This window comes from Vollenhovia emeryi, unplaced genomic scaffold (genome assembly GCF_000949405.1).
Source record: "Vollenhovia emeryi isolate VEMERY1.0 unplaced genomic scaffold, V.emery_V1.0 DF939155.1, whole genome shotgun sequence".
In the NCBI taxonomy this organism is placed as follows: domain Eukaryota; kingdom Metazoa; phylum Arthropoda; class Insecta; order Hymenoptera; family Formicidae; genus Vollenhovia; species Vollenhovia emeryi.
Genome location: NW_011967211.1, coordinates 1,222,499 through 1,240,192, shown reverse-complemented (window position 1 = coordinate 1,240,192; position 17,694 = coordinate 1,222,499). Strand labels below are relative to the sequence as shown.

Here is a 17,694-nt window from a genome sequence, read left to right as displayed (position 1 = left end):
GTTTAGATTTCCACGATTCGAACTTACAGAGCGCAGGTGGAAGGAATGGACGAAAATATTCAACATTTAGGAACATTATATTTATTCCGCTTGTGCGTTACGTTTGTCCGTTTTTAAAGGTTCACTCGTATACTCCCACGCTAATCCAGCACGACCAGCCTCCGCTGCTTGTGCAGGATCTTCACCCAATTTCTGCTCGACACCCTTCCAGGATCTATCTTGCAAATATTGAGCCCCAGCTTTGCCAATAGCAACAGTACCTAGCGAAAGAATTGTTACATCCATCATTATTGCCGTCCAATTATCAGAGTTGGGAAAGTTTATAAAAGTATCTAGTTAGTTTTTTCGCTAAAAATGTAACTAGTTACAGCTACAAGTTACCAATTCTGAAAAGTAACGCGTTACAGTTACTCAAAAAATAATGAATCGTTACTTTGCAGTTACTTTCTTGTAGCGAAAATAAGAATATCAAAACGAATTTCAAGATTGCAGTGTTTATCGTTTCTTGGAAAACAAATTTCTTGGAATTTAAATAAATTAGGTATACCTGAGGAATGGACCGCCAGAGCATTCATTTGGTCTGTACAGAGCGTGTCGTCCTCGCAATTTCTGATACTGCTAGTGACGAGAGAAACATCAGAGTCCGTTGACTGCTTAAAGTCGACGTAGTGGGTGCCGCCGGGCAGTATCTGCCGAAAGTCCATGAAATATTGCGGACAGAACTCCCGCGCGTTGTTAAATGCCAATTCGACTTCGTACACCGTAAGCATAGGCTTGAAAAAGTCCCTCGAGTCAAATACTTCGTTCTCCGGACAAGCTATTACGACGAAGGCGTCAATCTGGAAGTGAAATCGATCAAATACCGGTCCAAGTGATTGTATAACGAGATCGAAATTAAAATTCGAGTGAAATATGCAACCCCCGCTGGACGTACCTCTGGAAAATTTGCAAGCTTGGCGGGATTGATCTTTCCCACGCTGAGAAGATAAGACTTTTTGCTTTTTTGCTTGAGAATCTTCTTCACGCTATTTATAGCCGTTAAGTACTCCTGAATGCCCAACGTGGCAACGACGATTCCCACAACTCTGGCATCCCTCAGCTTCTCTATCAGAAATCTCCTTCGCTTCAACCAAGGTGTGTTCAATGCTTGGAACTCACTAACCTTGCCGTTTGCGAAGCAGTGCCACCTTCTCATAGGCACGCTCATCGCTAATAACGCGAGAGTCTTTTCTGCCTCGCCCAGAAAGAAGCCCTCGTAATCCTGTACGTTATATCCGTTTTCCAAGGTGTAACTCCTGCCCAGGACAACCGAGGCCGGGCTTGCTCCCGCGTCGGTGTATTCCACGTTCGACGTGCAATTTAATTTAGACAAAACTAAGTGCTTATATACAGGTTTCAATGTACTATGTACACGTTCTGCAATCATAGAATGCGCATTACGCCCCCCCGTCGCCAGCTCTCCCCGTCTCTAGCAATATCTTAAGCGTTTACCGATCTCGTGCGCGTACGCCACGTCGTAGAAAAATATGATCTTCCTCGCGCAGTCCGGGAAGGCTCGCTTGAACTCCTCGCCGAATCCCGCCGCGTCCAGACGCCTCCTCGGCAAAACGTGGAGGACCGGTAGGCGAGCGGTGGGACTGAGGCAGGCGTGTCCGAAGTGTATTACGCCGTCCGCGTCAACGTGCTGCGCCGCTATCTCGTCGACGCAACAGCTGCCGCAAGTCGTGTCACCTAGGATATACACTTTCCGCCCCAGGTTCTTCTCTAAGCGCAGCGCAACCTCTACCGAGTCCGGTAGCAGGCTGTCCGGAAACTGTAGGCATACCTACAACGTACGAGAGAGCGTTACAGCCTCGGGTAGACACTCGCGTAGTATCGAAATACGAGTCGAATTATTTGTTTCATTTTAAACGCCCCCCCCCCTCCCCCGCGATAGAACGGCACTGCAAAACCAACGACCCGAAAGTACAGGCTTACGATTAACCTAACCTAACTTAACCTAATTTTATCTGCGAGTCAGCAGGCAACTCCAGCGACGCGATTATCGCTGTTGTCACTGTCGTAGCATCGCTCCTCGCTTTGCCCAGCGCTCTCGCAATGGTTTACGCGTCTTTTATAAGCGAGATCCAGCAAATACGACACATAACCTCAACCTCCTACCGCCGCGTCTCTAGCTCGCGGACAGGAACGACTTGCTGCGCGATGCCGAATCCTTCAAGAGGATCACGATTGCACGGTGTGCGCGAGGCATTTCTAAAAGCGCGCGCGTCTTCCGAACCTGTTTCAAGGCATTCGTCCGGATCCAACGGGCGCATCTCTCCACGTCGTACGGGTCGTCCCGGGCGTCCGCCACCTCGGCGACGTCCGCCTCGCTCCTTTCGCTCTCCGTTGAAGAGATCATGTCGTGGCTGCCGGCGCGAGAATCGTTCGTACGCGTTCAACTGCAGCCGGTCCTCGCGCGGACCCCGCGCGAATTTGCGCGGCTTAGCGCGTTTGTCACCTTGACACCTTCCTTCGCTCCCTCTCCCCCCACGTGCTCGCGTATTCTCCCTCCCTCTCCTTCGCACGCCGTTGAGGCGGAGATCGTGTCCTTTTACAAATGCACGGGCCTACGACTAGCACGTACGCCCGAAGAACGAGGGGAAGAGGAAGGATCGAGCATACGATCTCTGCTATTTCTCGCACGTCTCTTTCGCGCCGAAACGAAGGTGCTCCGCGTCAGGGACTCGATCGTGAATCTTCTTCTCCAGCGTAGTCGTGAAAATGTTCATAGATCAATATTAAACTCGTCAATGAAGTTCTTCCACTTTTCCTCCAGCGGAAAAAATTTCTACAAATAACTACGAAAAAGTGACTTGGAGTAGAAATTTGTAGAAAATTTTATGTCTTCGTTGAAACATTAAATTTTTTCTCGTAAAAATATCTACAAATAAGTACCACAACTTACAATGTTCTCAAATCAAGAAATTATTGCAAGTAGTATTTCATGAAAATGTACAATTTTGTAAAAAAATTAGTACAAGACTTTACTAGTTTAAAAAATTTGAGAAACAACAAAATCTCCCCTTACGGAAAAAGACGAGCCTTCGAGCCTTAGAGACTCGATCATGAATCCTTTCCCCAAACGTGAACTCGTGAAAATTTTCATTGACAAATATTGAATTCGTTAATGAAATTTTTGGCTTTTCACAAGTTCACGCTAGAGAAAAAGATTCGCGATCGAGCCCCAGGAAAAAGAAAACGTTTTGCCCAAAACGAATGGATACTCGGGATCTTGCGACAGTCGAAGGAATAAAATATGTTCTCGGCTTGGAAGGATTGCCTTGGTCTATTTCGTAGCGTCGAGTCTGCTTCGTTGTAGATAAAACATAATCATTTTTCAAATAGAGTCAACCAGGACCCTTACGATAATCAAAGGAAAGAGAACGACTTTAGTTCCGAGCAAGATGTCGGTGACCAATTAACTGTAATCCAAAATGTGAATTCATATACCGTAATAATAATTTTTATTGTACGCGACGCTCTCGGGCACGTGAGTTACGTAATCCCTTGGCGAGACGCGACGAGGCGGGCGATCTAGGCCAGGAAATGAAACGCGGGAAATGAATTGCGTCAAATAAATGTATTCGTATAAATCTGCGTGTCCATAAAAAAAAAAGTATTTCAACATAATAATAAATAAATTAATACAAATAATCGTTGTAATATTCGTTAATCTTCCGTTATCCTTCGTCAACTGCATCCAATCGCGATCCCTGTACGATTTATGCGAATTCGCGGCATTTAATTCTGCCCCGTTTCTTTCGTGCCGGAAGGAAAGGTAGATTCTCGTCGGAATTATGCCTTCGATTCACGATCTCGCGCACCGTTCATCATCTAATCGTTCATATCGGAAGCGAGATCAGTCTCCGAGGTTAACGACGGAGCGCAGTAAAGAGACAGAGAGATAGATGCTCGAAGAGATTAAAATGGACATATTTAAGTACATGGTGCACGGAACTTTTTATCGGCTTAGAAAAATTTCACGCAATGTACAATTCCCGTAACGTCTTCCTTCTGCAAGATACAAAACGCACAGGACTCATCACCCGATCACCCTCGTTCGCGCACATCTCAGACTAGAGATCCCCAATCTGTGACCCCCGTGAAATTTATAAAATAAAATAATATATATATATTGCGTTTTTGGTTTCACGGTTCCGTCGCCGCTGCTGGTCGCCACGTCAGACTGTTATAATATAAAATAATTAAAAGATAAAGACATTGATAATTTTAACAAGTGGAACTCATTAGTTTCAATACAACGATCTGAATGTGGCCCTCTCGAGGAAAAAGATTGGGGAGCCCTACTTTATACGTTACGCTCGCGCCGAATCTCGTTACGATTCCATCCTGCTGCTCGTCTACATTACGTAAAAATAATTTCAAGTAGCACATCGTAAAAGAAATCAAGTTGGATTGTATACAAGATTGTATAATTCTGCGACATATATAGCTATGTTACAAATAATGATTTTTTTTCCTGGGTATACTGATAAACGACTGAAAAATAAGATGATTCTTTAAATTATATTTATAATATATTATCACGGTACCATTTGTCTTCACTCTCGTCAGCGGTTGTATCGTTACACCTCGTTGTTTTGATCGCGCGATAAATTACAAACTCCGCGAAACGCGCGATCCAAAATCAGCAGACGGGGACGTAGGATCATGTACATACATACTCGTGAAATGTCGGTAATTTATTTGGGATCGAAAGAACTTGAATGTGTACCGAACTCCGAAATCCGTGAGGAATTCATTAAGTCGCGATTGCCGTCGAGAGTGTAATTGAACATTATGTATGTACAAACGATTATTACTCCTTATTGTAATACATTACATAGTTTTGCTTGCTTTTTTTTCTGTATATACGTCAGTCTTGGATTGCTTTTGCCAGAAAACGCATCGTTTCCGCCGTCTCCAGAGAGTCGTTTTAAATTCGTACATGTAGAAAAAGAATACACGATCGAGATCACATAATAAAAATCCTTCCATCTCGCGAGCGATGGTATCATCATTTCGTCATCGCTGCACTCGTCAGCGTCAGCGTCAGCGTATATTAGAAGCAAGAAAGAAATTCGCGATTGTTTCTTTCTTATCAATTTTAAGTAGAATATTTTGCATAAAATTAAAAATAAAATCATGCTTTGACCATAGGAATGTATACCGATCAATTTCAATAATTACAGAATCATTCTCAGATTGATCCAGCGGTTATTATGTGATTATCCTTTTTCCACACATGCACTCTCCGACACATGCATCGATTACCCACATACCTAGCGTGAATCCATATGTGATGCTAAAAAAAGGAAAGTCGTAAAATCCTATACATTATTTAAAAACATTTGTCTCCATGATTTTGCGTTTTAACACTAATTGTAAGCCCACACAGAAATAAATTCAAAATAACATGTGTAAATGTTATTTCCTTTTTTCTTCTTGTACAAAATGATCTGTTATCGATAAAACAATCAATTTAGGGAGAATAAATCTACAAAGACGATTACTGTTATCCTATAATTTTTGTACAAGAGAACTTTTATACGGAAAACTATTTCTGAGAATATAAAGTCTTGAGTGAGAGAAAATTTCACTCATCTTTTCATACGAGATCATTACCTGTTTGATTGTATCGCCAATAACAGATCGCCTTGTATTAATTTACATTCCATGATCTGTATTCTCATACTTTCACTTATCAGTATATCACGCTATTACTTTCTCTTGGCTTTTTTTCATATGTCCAGTGTCGATACCAAGGATGATATTAATCATAAAGACGATAGTATAATAATAATTCTGAGAATAAATCTCAATAACAATAATACAAATAATAGTCGTAATAATATTAATAATATGCCTTAAAAACGTATGTACAATATTCACCGACCCAATTTTTTAAGTATCAAGAAGATTCTCCTACAAGTACTAGAGATGAAGTGGAATAAGTTGCTTTAAATAATTACTTTTTACAAAATTACATTACAAAGTGGCATATTGAAAAATCTGAGCGAGTTATCTATCTAAATCTATTCACATTTACAGCTGCTAGAATTAGATTTACGCGGTGGCTTTATTACAGCTAGACTACTGGAAAGTATACATGTTTGTATATTATGAATAATTATTGCCATTGTAGAACAGAATATTTGATAAATCAAAATGCTCAGTGAAACATGTACGGGCGATCCAGCTTGCTGAATGACGTATAAATAAAACAATAAAGTCACATATGATTTATACAAATAATTTAGTTAATATAGATGTGTGGTTCAAGATATGCCGATATCGGAAACAATTTGCCCGACAATACTAAAACGCAGTTTATCATGATAGGTAGACATTTCCAGGATATCCACAAAAACCATGAAAAAATCGACTTACAACCGCTCTAAACTCTTAAGATGAATAATTAGCTTGATTCAACTATCAACTTTCACTTCTTAACATACTTTACTAAAGGAGGGTCACGAGCCTAAGATGCTGCGGACTGCTTGGTCCAGCGCAGTGTCTTTCGAGTCGCCGGACTGCGACGAACTACCGCTACCGCTGCCCGATAGGGTATTCGTAGGACGTTGCTTAAGATTAAGGATGCTGTCAATGGCGGACTGTACTTGCGCGTTGATTTCATCATGCTCGTTACCGGCGTTCCCGCTATCGCTGCTCGTTACATGGGCAGTACTGCTTGGACATTGCGTCTGCGAATGCAAAGCCAATTCATCCAAGTCGGTATCCTCTGACAAATCCCGTTCAAGATCAGTGGCACTACTCCAACGCCTGTCGAAGGGCGTATTTACATCCTGCTCGCAATCGTCTTTCATAATCGCGTTCGAGACACCGGGCAAACTAGTATTTGCAACATTTGTACGAAGACACTCGCCGTTCGCTCGTGTTCTTTCAATTTTCGATGATCTCGTAACAGTACACGCACTACTACCACCACTGTTATTGCCGTTTTTACACTTCAAAGTGTCTGCAGTAGATGGAAACACACCCAGTGCTTTCTGGATCTCCAGCCACTCGTCGTAATCGTTACTACTGGTACTACTCGCCGTCTTAAACGTTGGTTTGCATTCTATTTCGTCGTTTGGGAAATCATCCTCCAGTTCGCGTTTTACAGATACATTCACCAAAGGCGACGATGCTGTTAAGGTTGACTTGTTCTCATCCACAAGGCCAGGTTCAACTTTTGGCACCAACGGTTTTTCTTCCTTCTTAACCTCTTCTGTAATTTCATTTGCAATATATAGGTAATTATATCAAATAAATTAACACATTTTTTGCAAAAAAAAAATTTGTCTTTTAAATTTAAGATATACATATTCAGAATGTGAAAGGGACCAAGAGGTATGAAATAAGAAAAGAGATAAATGCATATATATAATTATGTTAGTAATTATATCGATTTAGAAAGAACTGATAATATGCGCGGTTACCGTCAACTTTTGCCTGTTGTTCTCGTAACCTGTTGAGAATACTTTGCTCTTCAGCCACAAAAGTCCTATCAATCATCATCAATTCCGACGTCCTCACTTCGCGCTGTAATTTTAAAGACGTTAATGCAGTGGCAACGTTAATCACTCACGTAACTAATTCGTCAAATAAAGAAAGGAAATTTGAAATCTAGAAAGTCGGTTTCTATAATCTAAAGTTAAACAACATTTGAACATTTCAAGTATCAACTCTAAACATTTTCTTATTAATGACCAAGTAATAAGCAACTAAAAGTAAAAATTTACTTTAGTGTACGTAAGTATTAAATAAGTGTATCATACCATGCTTTCCATTAGGAGAAGATACGTGTATTTGTTTATCATAGAGTTGAATTTGCTCAACAGATGTTTCGCTGTCTCTTCAAATATTTCGTCCGCTTTTGTCAGATCCTTGGGTCCTAGTACTTGCTCATTTAAACAATGATACCGTACCAAACGTTTGCAAGCATCCCGCTTGCCTGAAAATGGTGTATTCATATCTGGATTGGTTGCACCATTTTGATCGATTTGTAGTTGCTGTTCCACTCTGCAAGCAAAATGACGCGATTACATTTCAATACTAATAAATGTCGAAAAATGATATTAAGTGCAATAGACATTTATGTTTAAATACGTACAATTCGCTGCGGTTCGACTGCCTACAAATCGGGCTGGTCGCACGCCTTTTTACGCCTTGCCTCGGACTTATCAAAGGATTGGCGTTGCTGGTAGGACTCACGAGTTGCTTCATAGCATTTCCGTTAGTATTTACAGGACTCTGAATCCTCTGCGTTCCTTTGCTTATCATTCTAGGCGAGGTCACTTGATTCGCAGGCGAGCCGCTTTGAACTTGAACTTGGATAGGGGAGGGGAGTTCTTGTTTCACAGGACTCGGTGTCTGTATGTTCGGCTTGAAGTCCAGTGGGTCCGTCTGACACTGCGTCGATTGTTGCTGACATTGTATGCCTGATTGCTGCTGCGTTTGCACTTGGGTCAATTGTTGTGCGTTGCTCTGTAACTGCGGGGTTGTTACGGATGTAATCGGCGGCGAGAAGATTTGAATGTTCGCAGAGGACGGATTCAATATCTGAGTCCCATGATTCTGATAAAACTTATGCTGTTTGGCGTGCATACTCTGTGTCACAGTACTCGATATACTCGATTGCTGCCCTTGTACACTTTGTGGCACCTGTAACAATCATAGGTATAAAATATAACATTATGGCATTGAGCAATTTCTCTATGCGAACATTATATTCTTGTAAGTAAACGTATATTTACAACAATTCTTTGCGTACCGTAATGTTATTAATGTAACTGCTACTCGAGCTACTCGGCATTGTTACAGATGTGGTTGAACTTGGAGTTTGAGATGTTACTGGCATAACAGCGGTGGAAGTTTGTGTTTGCGTTTGCGCCGCCGATGTCTGGTTCTTGAATGAATTTTGTGAAAGTACATTCGACCCAACTGTGCAAACTACGTTTACATTGAACGTCGTTTCGGCAGTCTATGTAGAAAAAAAACCATTTCGTTACAGTAACAAATATTAAACAAATACTTCGTATATCTTGTTGAACGTTTCTTTTCTATTTTGCCAAAGACTCCAAGTGTACTTACGCTATTGACAGATTGTGTAGTAGTGCTAACGACTTTCCCATTGGCCAATATCTTTGCTTGCTCCTGGTACAATTTCGCCAACGCGGCCTGATCATGCGGCGTGCCAGATTTTCGAGACGAAAAAGCTTGGATTTGTGACTGAATGTTTTTCAGCGATGGCTGGAATTGAACAGGGAGCTGAATAGTTTGTACCATTCTTTGTACCATTTGACCATTTGAGGGAACTGATACATGACTGCCAGCAGAAGACGACATTAAAGGGCCATTGGCAATGATTTGAGTCGGTTCACTCTTAGTAGGATTTGTACTGTGAGATACCGTCGTGCTTGTTTTATTAGAATTGTCAACTTTTTGTAAATTGGAAATATTCGCCGTAACCATCGTTGGTCGGGTAACGGTTACTGTCTTCGTCTAAAACATAAAAGTAATTTTCAATAACAGAAAGAGTAAATAAAATGCAGATCCTGTACAATATTTTAAATAGAATCGACAATAAAATTTATATCGAGTAAAAAATGGCGTAAAAGCCGAAGGTATAGAAGATATGAAAGTTATAGAAATGCATTTATATACCTGTGAGTTTACAATGCTTTGAGCAGTGACGGCAACTTTTGTCTTTTTCACGATTTTCGCCTTCTTTGGTGGGTTGCCCAAGTTCCTCATTTGTTGTTGATTTAGGTTGTCAATAAATGAACTAGGAAAGCCGGAATTTTGAATTTGTATATGCTGCGGCATCTGGGGTGGTGCAGCTTGTACCACGATGTTCTGAATATTATTTTGGATTGTTGGCGCTCCACCAGAACTGTTGACGATTATCTGGCTCGTTGGAGTGTTGATCTGAACCCCTTGCAGGTTCTGACTGTTTGCATCCGACTCGCCAATCACTATCTTCTGCGTTGGATTTTGATTCTGATTTGGCTGATTTGTTACATTCAACTGTCCAGCTAAAAGTTGTTGCAAGAGTTGCTGACTGATCACTTGCATCTGACCATTGTTCGTCGCAATTAGCAGCTGTTCGTTAGGATTTAAGTTTCTCAACGCGTTAAAAATTTCGGGCGAGATTGTAGCCGTGCTCTTCAGTATATTGTTCGCCGAATTCAAAATATTTGCACCTTGGGACTCGACATTTTGAGATTCATTCTGTTGGGTAGCAGTGGAAGTAGGAGTGGTCGTAATCAATATATTCTGATTCGGGTTACTTTGTTGCGTATTGATTCCTTGCTGCACGACGTTAGCGGAGTTTTGAGACTCGAAGTGATTAATGGAAGAGTAGGTGTTTGCCGTTACTACCTTCTGTTGCTGAACATTCACATTTTGCTGGACACTCGTGTTGTGTAAAACAGCAGACGTATTTTGTTGTTGCAAACTAGTCATGACGTTCTGTTGCGCGTGAGCTATATCCTTGATACCCGACTGCAAATTTTGTTCTATATTCTGCACATTGCCAGCTGTATTTTGTTGCAGTACGTTAATCGTGTTTTGTTGAATACTCGAGTGTAAAACGTTCATAGTATCGTGTTGTTGCATAGTGTTGCAAGAACTTTGTTGTTGCAATATATTCATGGAATTATGATGAATGTTTGAGCTCTGCAAGTTTTGTTCAAATATTTGTTGCACGTTTTGAGTTTGTACGGTTTGCGCAGTGATCTGTTGGTTATGTTGAAACAACGGCGATTCTTGCTGCAACGTGAGAGTCTCTTGACTCGTTTGCTGAAGACTCTGGTTAGTCTTAGACATGTGATCGTTTTGTGCTATCGAGCTGCCGGATAATGATTTTTGCACATGAGCGCTGTGTTGCTGTTGCTGCTGCTGTGACTGCTTGCCCAAATTTTGCCGTATATTTGTTATACAAGCGTTCATGAGTCGTACCTGACTAGACTTTTGTAGAGAAAGATTGGAATTCTGTTGATTGGAACTCGTTTGACTTACGTTAGGCATTCGAGGACCCTGAATGCCAAACATAGGCGAGGGCTTTGTCGATAGAACATCCGGAGCATTCAGAGGAGTATTATTGCTTGTTTGTGACAATGCAGATTGAACATTTTTGCCTTGCATCCGTTTTTGTACATTGACGTTCTTAGACGTTTGTGTCTCTTGTAAAGATCCAAGGTTACTTTGAGCGCAGATATTAGGTAGCGTATTCGTCTCGTGAGGAATGATCGTATTTTTCTGCTGATTAATCGGCTTTGAACATATCTGGCTATGATGCGGACTAGTGGTGCAAATGACATTTTGCGAGCATGTAGAACTTATAGTATTGGTTGAAGCTTGATTTCCAGTCGATAAAGGAGATTTGACGTATTTTTGTCTCTGCTGGGTTGGGGTACTTTGAGTGGACTGTGGCGTACTTTGCGTTTGATTGAAAAACTGCGAGATAATCTGCGCATTTTGCCCGCTACCTTGAGTCAGAGATCGTATCAAAGCTTGCGCAGTCGCTGAATCTAATTCGGGTTGATTGGGTTCGGGGGTATGTTGTAAAATAAGTTGTTTCCCGTCTTCTCCAATTGATATACGAAATTGTCCCGTTAGCGTATTTTGTACGGGCATCTGGAGTTGGGTGACAAGCTGATTGTTGAGTGGTTGCGACACAGGAGCTTGCGTGTTCGTTGTGTTCGTTGCAGGTACTTGAGTTAGAGTAGAGCTAGCAGGAACTGTTCCTTGCGAAAGTTGGCCTAAGGATTGCCCGGAATTAGTTTCGCTTTGTTGCGTCTGGCAAGGAACTTCGGTTTCAGTTGTCAGCTCAGAATCAAAAATATCATCGTCGTCGACGATGCCCGATATTTTTATGATACGGGCGAGATCTAACTTCGGTACATCATCTTTCCGTTTGGCTTTCTTCTTCTTTTTCGCCTTTTTCTTAGGAGGCGGCAGTAGACTTTGTTCCGAGACAGGTTGCGGGCACGAAGCATTGCCAGTAGTAGTGTTACCAGATGTGACTTGGGAGATTTGCGACTGAGGACTTTGTACCATAGCATTCTGAATGACGATGGGATTGCTAGTTCCTGAGTTAGCTATTGAATTAAAAAATATCGAAAGAAATTAATATCAATCTCATGATGCACACAGATTGATGTTGTAAAGACACGACAAAAGATATGTAGAAAATGATTTAGAAAATTCTATGTGTATTTCTAAACATTTAATTCAAATAAAATAAATCTACGTTTCTTTAATTTAAATTGTGTTCCATAATATTTTTTATATTTTCAAACCGAGATAAATATTTAGTGTTTCATTTCTGTTAACTCAATCTATATATGCATCAATTGTGTGTGTGATATTACAATTCATTTTGTTAAAATATTGCTATGTAACTTACATGGTGCAGGACTAGATGGAGTATGCCTTATTACTGGAGAAGCAGCTGGAGGAAATCCATTGGGTACGGCAAAGAATGTGGGCGCAATCCCCTGCAGCTGCATACCTTGTGCTGTGACAACCCTCACCAATTGTTGCTGTGTTGTCAACTATAATTGGAAATTAATTATTTAATTCATTTCTTACTTTATTGCACTTTTATCATGCTATAATTTGTATGCAAATATTCGAGCTACTTGCATAAAAATTATAGCACTATAGATACACACTGTATGTATTATCTACTTTCAAATATATATACAATATTTTTATAATAAAACTACCTTTTGCAAAAAATAAGACAAAATTCACTTAATTATTAAGGTAAAAACAAATGTAAATTAAACATGAAAGTACTTTACGAAAATTTAATAAGCAATGATTATGAATGTGAATGTGAAGACATGAATGAATGGATGAAACCATCACCTGTGCAGTATGCGTTTGTTGCTGCGCGCCTGCTGGCGTCCTTAGTATGAGTTGAACGCCTCCTGGCTGCTGCTGTACAATGACAGGTCCAGTAGAGGGCAATACCTATGTATCAAATGTGACAAATATATGAAGCATAGAAGCAACATTCGGTGACAATAGAAGGATGCATATAAGCAGTTGTAATGAATATAAAGCATATCAAAGTATCTCTGATGTATACGGTTTTAGCCAATTACATAATGATTATGCAGATGACATACATAATAGAGAGACACAAACAGAGATGTAATAATATACCTGATTCAGTAGTAACCCCTGCGCTGTTGGGATCATTGTTGCTGTAGTTGGACTTGGTTGTGGCCCAGCGAGAACAATTTGCGGCTGACTCTGCTGCGTTACCTATAAAGCAAAAATTTAATATAAAATATTATATCGCATGTATATACACAGGATTGAGAAAGTTACTTTACAAAAGTAACTCGTTAGCATTACCGTTGTTCAAAAACTAACGAGTCATGATTGTTTTCATTACTTTTTCCTTGATGCAATTAAATACATGTTTCTACAGTAAATAAAATAGCAGTATAAGTAAAATTTTATTTCCTTTGATTTTAATTTTATTGCACCTTGAACTAGTTTTATATTTTATTTTTAAATATTTATATTAGATATAATATTAGATTATGCGTGCGCGCGTGTGTGTGTGTGTGTGTAACAGTCTTAAAGATTACAAAGGAAGAATAATTTGATAAAATTAAGATTAAAACTAAATTATAGCTGAATGCTATGTTAAATATAACATTATTACACGACTGACATCCAATTCACCTATTTAATTAAGTGATAAGATACAAATAATTTAAACAATCGTATGAATAATGCATTCTATATATCGCGTAAAAATAAGATTAAAAACAAGGCCATACCTGATTTGTAATTGTAGTGGTAACTCTCTGCGACTTTTGTTGAGACGTATTAGTCTGCTGATTTGGTGGTTTCGGCAAAATTTGCGGCGGTTGTTTGGTGGGCTTATTCGCCGCTATTTGTATCTGTTGATTTCCAAATAATTGGGTCCTGGTCACCAGCTGGGTTGGGGTAGATTGATAACCCTGTGGTGTACCATGAATTATTTGTAACACCTGCATTCCTTGCTGCAATATGGGTGTATTAGGCCTAACCTGGAACACGTGAAAGATAAAAGAATGTACTGGGATAAATTCAATCTTGTTATCGTTAAAGGCGCATCCTCTTTTTTAACAAATGTAAGTAAAATAGGTAGATAAAAATATTATCAACGTTCAAAGAGGTATAATATGTTAAACTAAACGATATCCTTAAATAAAAGAATAAAATTGAAATATGGAAGAAAAAATAGGAAACACAAATAGATATTCTGACAAAATCACTCTAAAATATGTCTTGGAATAAAAGTGCAAAGGAAATTTCGATAAACAATTTTGGAGTAGAATTGACAAGTATTCTTACCACAGGTGGACCAGGGCTACCGCCAGGTGCTGGGCTTCTATTGTTGAGAGAACTATTCCCGCTTAATAGATGAGGGCTTTTTGCAGGGGGATACGGGCTAAGTACAGGGCTCTGTATTTGGCTAACACTCATCGGGCTCTGCATGGGGCTTTGCATCTGCATGTTAAAGTTACTGTTCGAAGTCGACGTGCTGACCGGGCTTGGACTATTCCGATTGGACTGTATCGAGTTCGAAGCCGGACTTCTAAGTATAACTCGATTAGGGCTAGGACTCGGCGTAGGCGGTGCTATATTAGACGCTGGACTTTTCAAGGGTATTGAAAACGGACTGCCCGGCGAACTAATGTTCTGACCTTGGATATTTTGCATAGACTTAACAGTATTCATAGTACTGACCACATTCGACGGTTGTGTTGTGCCTGTCAATGCTACTGACGCACTTAACCCGGGGCTTATCCCCTGTGAATACTGTCGCTGTGGTTGAAATCCAGTCGACTGGGAGGAACTTAAAGAAGAAACATGACTCAATGACATGGTCGGTTCATTGGGCGCGGATATATGTTGCACATTTGACGTCGATATATTTGATAAATTAGAGTGCATTGTACCAAGGTGCGGTATGTTCGTAGTGAGATTCACGTTCGAAGCGTGATTCACATTTGCAGTGGTTGCATGAATCGATTCGCTCGGAGTGCTCGTGAATATGCTGGAACTGGAACTCAGAGTTCCGGAGTTAGAGATTTGTGAGATGTTCGAATTAGGATGTTGCGATATAGCAGAGTTTGGTACATGTGCTATATTAGACGATGCGACGATGTGTGGTGCGATATTCTGAATGCTCTGTATCGTTTGGAATGGAAACTGTGCACTGCTGGAATTCAAACTAGTTGGCGTCAAACCAGTTGCGGCCAGGGCATTTGCAGATCGATTAAGACCTTGATTCACACCAGAATTTATGCTAGCGGTAGCCAAATTCGTATTCGGATTAACCGATAAACCGGACACGCCGGAATTCGCGACGGTCAAGTTGGTATTCAGCGTAGTAAGATTCTGATTCACGCTCGATGAGTTTAGACTCGTCAAATTTGGCCCGGTCAGTCCAGCGCTTACTCCAGACAGCCCAGAATTAATATTCGTAGAATTTATCGTACTGAGCCTGTTTATCCCGGTGTTAACCCCCGCGTTAATGCTATTCAAATCTTGTCCCAAATTGGACAAACTGCTGTTGATGTTGTTTGAACCAATGTTGGACGTTAGATTGGAATTGATAGCATTCAGGTGATTCAGGTTAGGATTAATCGTGGTTAGCCCTGTGCTTATACTCGGCAAGCCCAAATTCAGCAGAGGATTCGATGTGGTGATAACATTGGATGTGAGAGATGTAAGACTGGTATTTAGAAGTGATAGTGGCAATCCCATATTAAGGCCCACCCCAAAAGTGGGGGTGGCCGGGGGTAGGCCCATACCAGTCCCCGAGGGGTTTATAGTACTCTGATTCAATTGGTTCAACTGATTTACGTAGACTATGTGATTTCCAGTTGCCGACCCATTTCCTGGCTCTTGTGGCTGTAAGAACAAGCGGCGTTAGAACGGCATCGCTCTTCAAAATAATATTCGACAGAATGTACTCGTCAACAAAAACCAGCTTACATTGTTTGATGTCTGTTGCAAAGCGAACGTTAGCGACTGGCCACTGCTATTCTGGGCTTGTAACTGTTGTAATTGCTGCAACTACAATCACAAACAAAGGCTCTTTTCTACACACCATCTTTTCGTTTCAATTTATACATTTTTTTCTATTTTCTGCACTTTATGTAAAGAAAGCTATGTAGATTTCAACTTGAAACGAGACACTTGGAAAAGGTACGCGTGTAGGAGCATCGACAGTAATAAATATATGTGTTTCTGCGGAATCTTACTTGTTGTGGGGTCAAAACGGTAACTGGATTATTACGCGCATTCGGGGAAGTTGTAGAGGATACTGAGTCCCCAAGAAGAGGGCGTGACTGAGGCTGCTGCATACCCACGCAGCCCCTCCTTACTATGGGCAGCGTCTAGCCACCGTTTCAGCTTATTTTGTTCTTTCCTATCAACACAAAATACACAAAATTGCACTCGTCTCACAGGTCCAGAGACTCACAACTTTACAATTGTAGCGTGTAAGCTTGACAAACGATTGTGACCGTCAGTGATCAGATCTTGACTTGCACGAGGAAATTTTTCGTCCTCGTCGAAACCGGCACATACCGCACGGATAAAACTAATAATTCAATGCACGTAGTTGACGCACGAGTCTCGATAAAAGTGCTACTGGAGATACTTAAAATTGATACCAATAAAAATTTTATATTATCGATACGCAAGCATAGTTACCAAAATTGTTTAGCAGTTGCGGCGAGCGATATTTGCGTTTCGGCGCCACTCAACACGTCTGCGGCCAACGTCTCCCGTTCCTGTCATGCATACAATTTCGTGTTCCTCGCGAAGCTGAGGCGGGGCACCAGTGCCGATTCCTCGGGGCGCGTGTCTCCACGCGTATCGTTAACGTCGCGCCTTTAAAGCTCGCGTGGCAGCGCTAACCATTCGTGGCCGTTAGAGCCGTTAGAGGCATCGCGTCGCGGCGTACAGAGAGTAGTCCCCTCGCGAACTACCTTACCCATTAAAAAACAGCTGCGCAATCGCATCGTAGGTATATCCCGACTTATACTTAAGGCGCGTCTGCCGCGGGATTTTATCCATTTATAAACGCGGCGACGCCACGTCCATGACAACACGCTCGGGATACACGCGGGGGAACGGCGAGTCGTGCGCTGCGAGCAACGGTTCTCTCGTGTTTACACGCTATCCCAGGTCCAGGAAGTAGCTCGCAGACATTCTTGAATACTTGTCGGGTGTCGTGAGTGGTGTCACAACATTACGCCTCTGCTCGCGGCACGTCCGTCGGGGCGGTCGTTGTCTCTCGACGAGGGTGCTCCTGGGGTCGCTGCGCACGCGAGGCTCCCTACGGGCGCGGGTTCCGCTGGTGGTTCTCGTGCTGCAAAGAAGAAGAAGCGGAGACCCGCGATTAGCCATCGCGTTCGCGCGTGGATCTAGCTCCCTTCGCGTATCTCGCGCCCGCGGATCACATGGGTCCTCGCTACGGGGATCTCGGGGCGAGGAGAGGGGGGGGGGAGTACGCGAGGGAGACCCGGGGGGGACGGATGTAACGCGTCGCCGCGCTCCGGGACGGTGGCGAAGCCGTGGAGCGCGCGGCGAGCCCCGGGGGACCGGCGGCTGCCGGCG

At 41.8% G+C, this 17,694-nt stretch overlaps 2 protein-coding genes across 4 annotated transcripts; both read right to left on the bottom strand.

Moving 5' to 3' along the window:
• Positions 1-65: 65 nt before the first annotated feature.
• LOC105565117 (diphthamide biosynthesis protein 2) lies at positions 66-2,566 on the bottom strand. The gene is made up of 5 exons (XM_012018054.1): positions 2,279-2,566; positions 1,492-1,825; positions 935-1,416; positions 548-839; positions 66-260 (listed from the first exon to the last, which is right to left on the bottom strand). Exons 1-5 carry the CDS (start codon positions 2,399-2,401, stop codon positions 82-84), a joined length of 1,410 nt encoding a protein of 469 aa, XP_011873444.1. The 5' UTR covers positions 2,402-2,566; the 3' UTR covers positions 66-81.
• Positions 2,567-3,983: 1,417 nt separating this feature from the next.
• Positions 3,984-17,406, bottom strand: LOC105565116 (mucin-17). Of its 3 annotated transcripts, XM_012018053.1 has the most exons (16): positions 16,786-17,405; positions 16,332-16,498; positions 16,063-16,143; positions 14,809-15,978; positions 14,413-14,568; positions 13,854-14,105; positions 13,225-13,326; positions 12,925-13,029; positions 12,458-12,605; positions 9,712-12,149; positions 9,139-9,549; positions 8,819-9,028; positions 8,159-8,709; positions 7,824-8,067; positions 7,485-7,587; positions 3,984-7,273 (listed from the first exon to the last, which is right to left on the bottom strand). In XM_012018053.1, exons 2-16 carry the CDS (start codon positions 16,431-16,433, stop codon positions 6,516-6,518), a joined length of 6,831 nt encoding a protein of 2,276 aa, XP_011873443.1. In that variant the 5' UTR covers positions 16,434-16,498; positions 16,786-17,405; the 3' UTR covers positions 3,984-6,515. The 3 variants fall into 3 exon arrangements, with proteins under 3 accessions (XP_011873443.1, XP_011873441.1, XP_011873442.1); XM_012018051.1 differs by having other exon boundaries at positions 14,413-15,978; positions 16,786-17,406; XM_012018052.1 differs by lacking the exon at positions 12,925-13,029 and having other exon boundaries at positions 14,413-15,978; positions 16,786-17,406.
• Between the last annotated feature and the right edge of the window lie 288 nt (positions 17,407-17,694).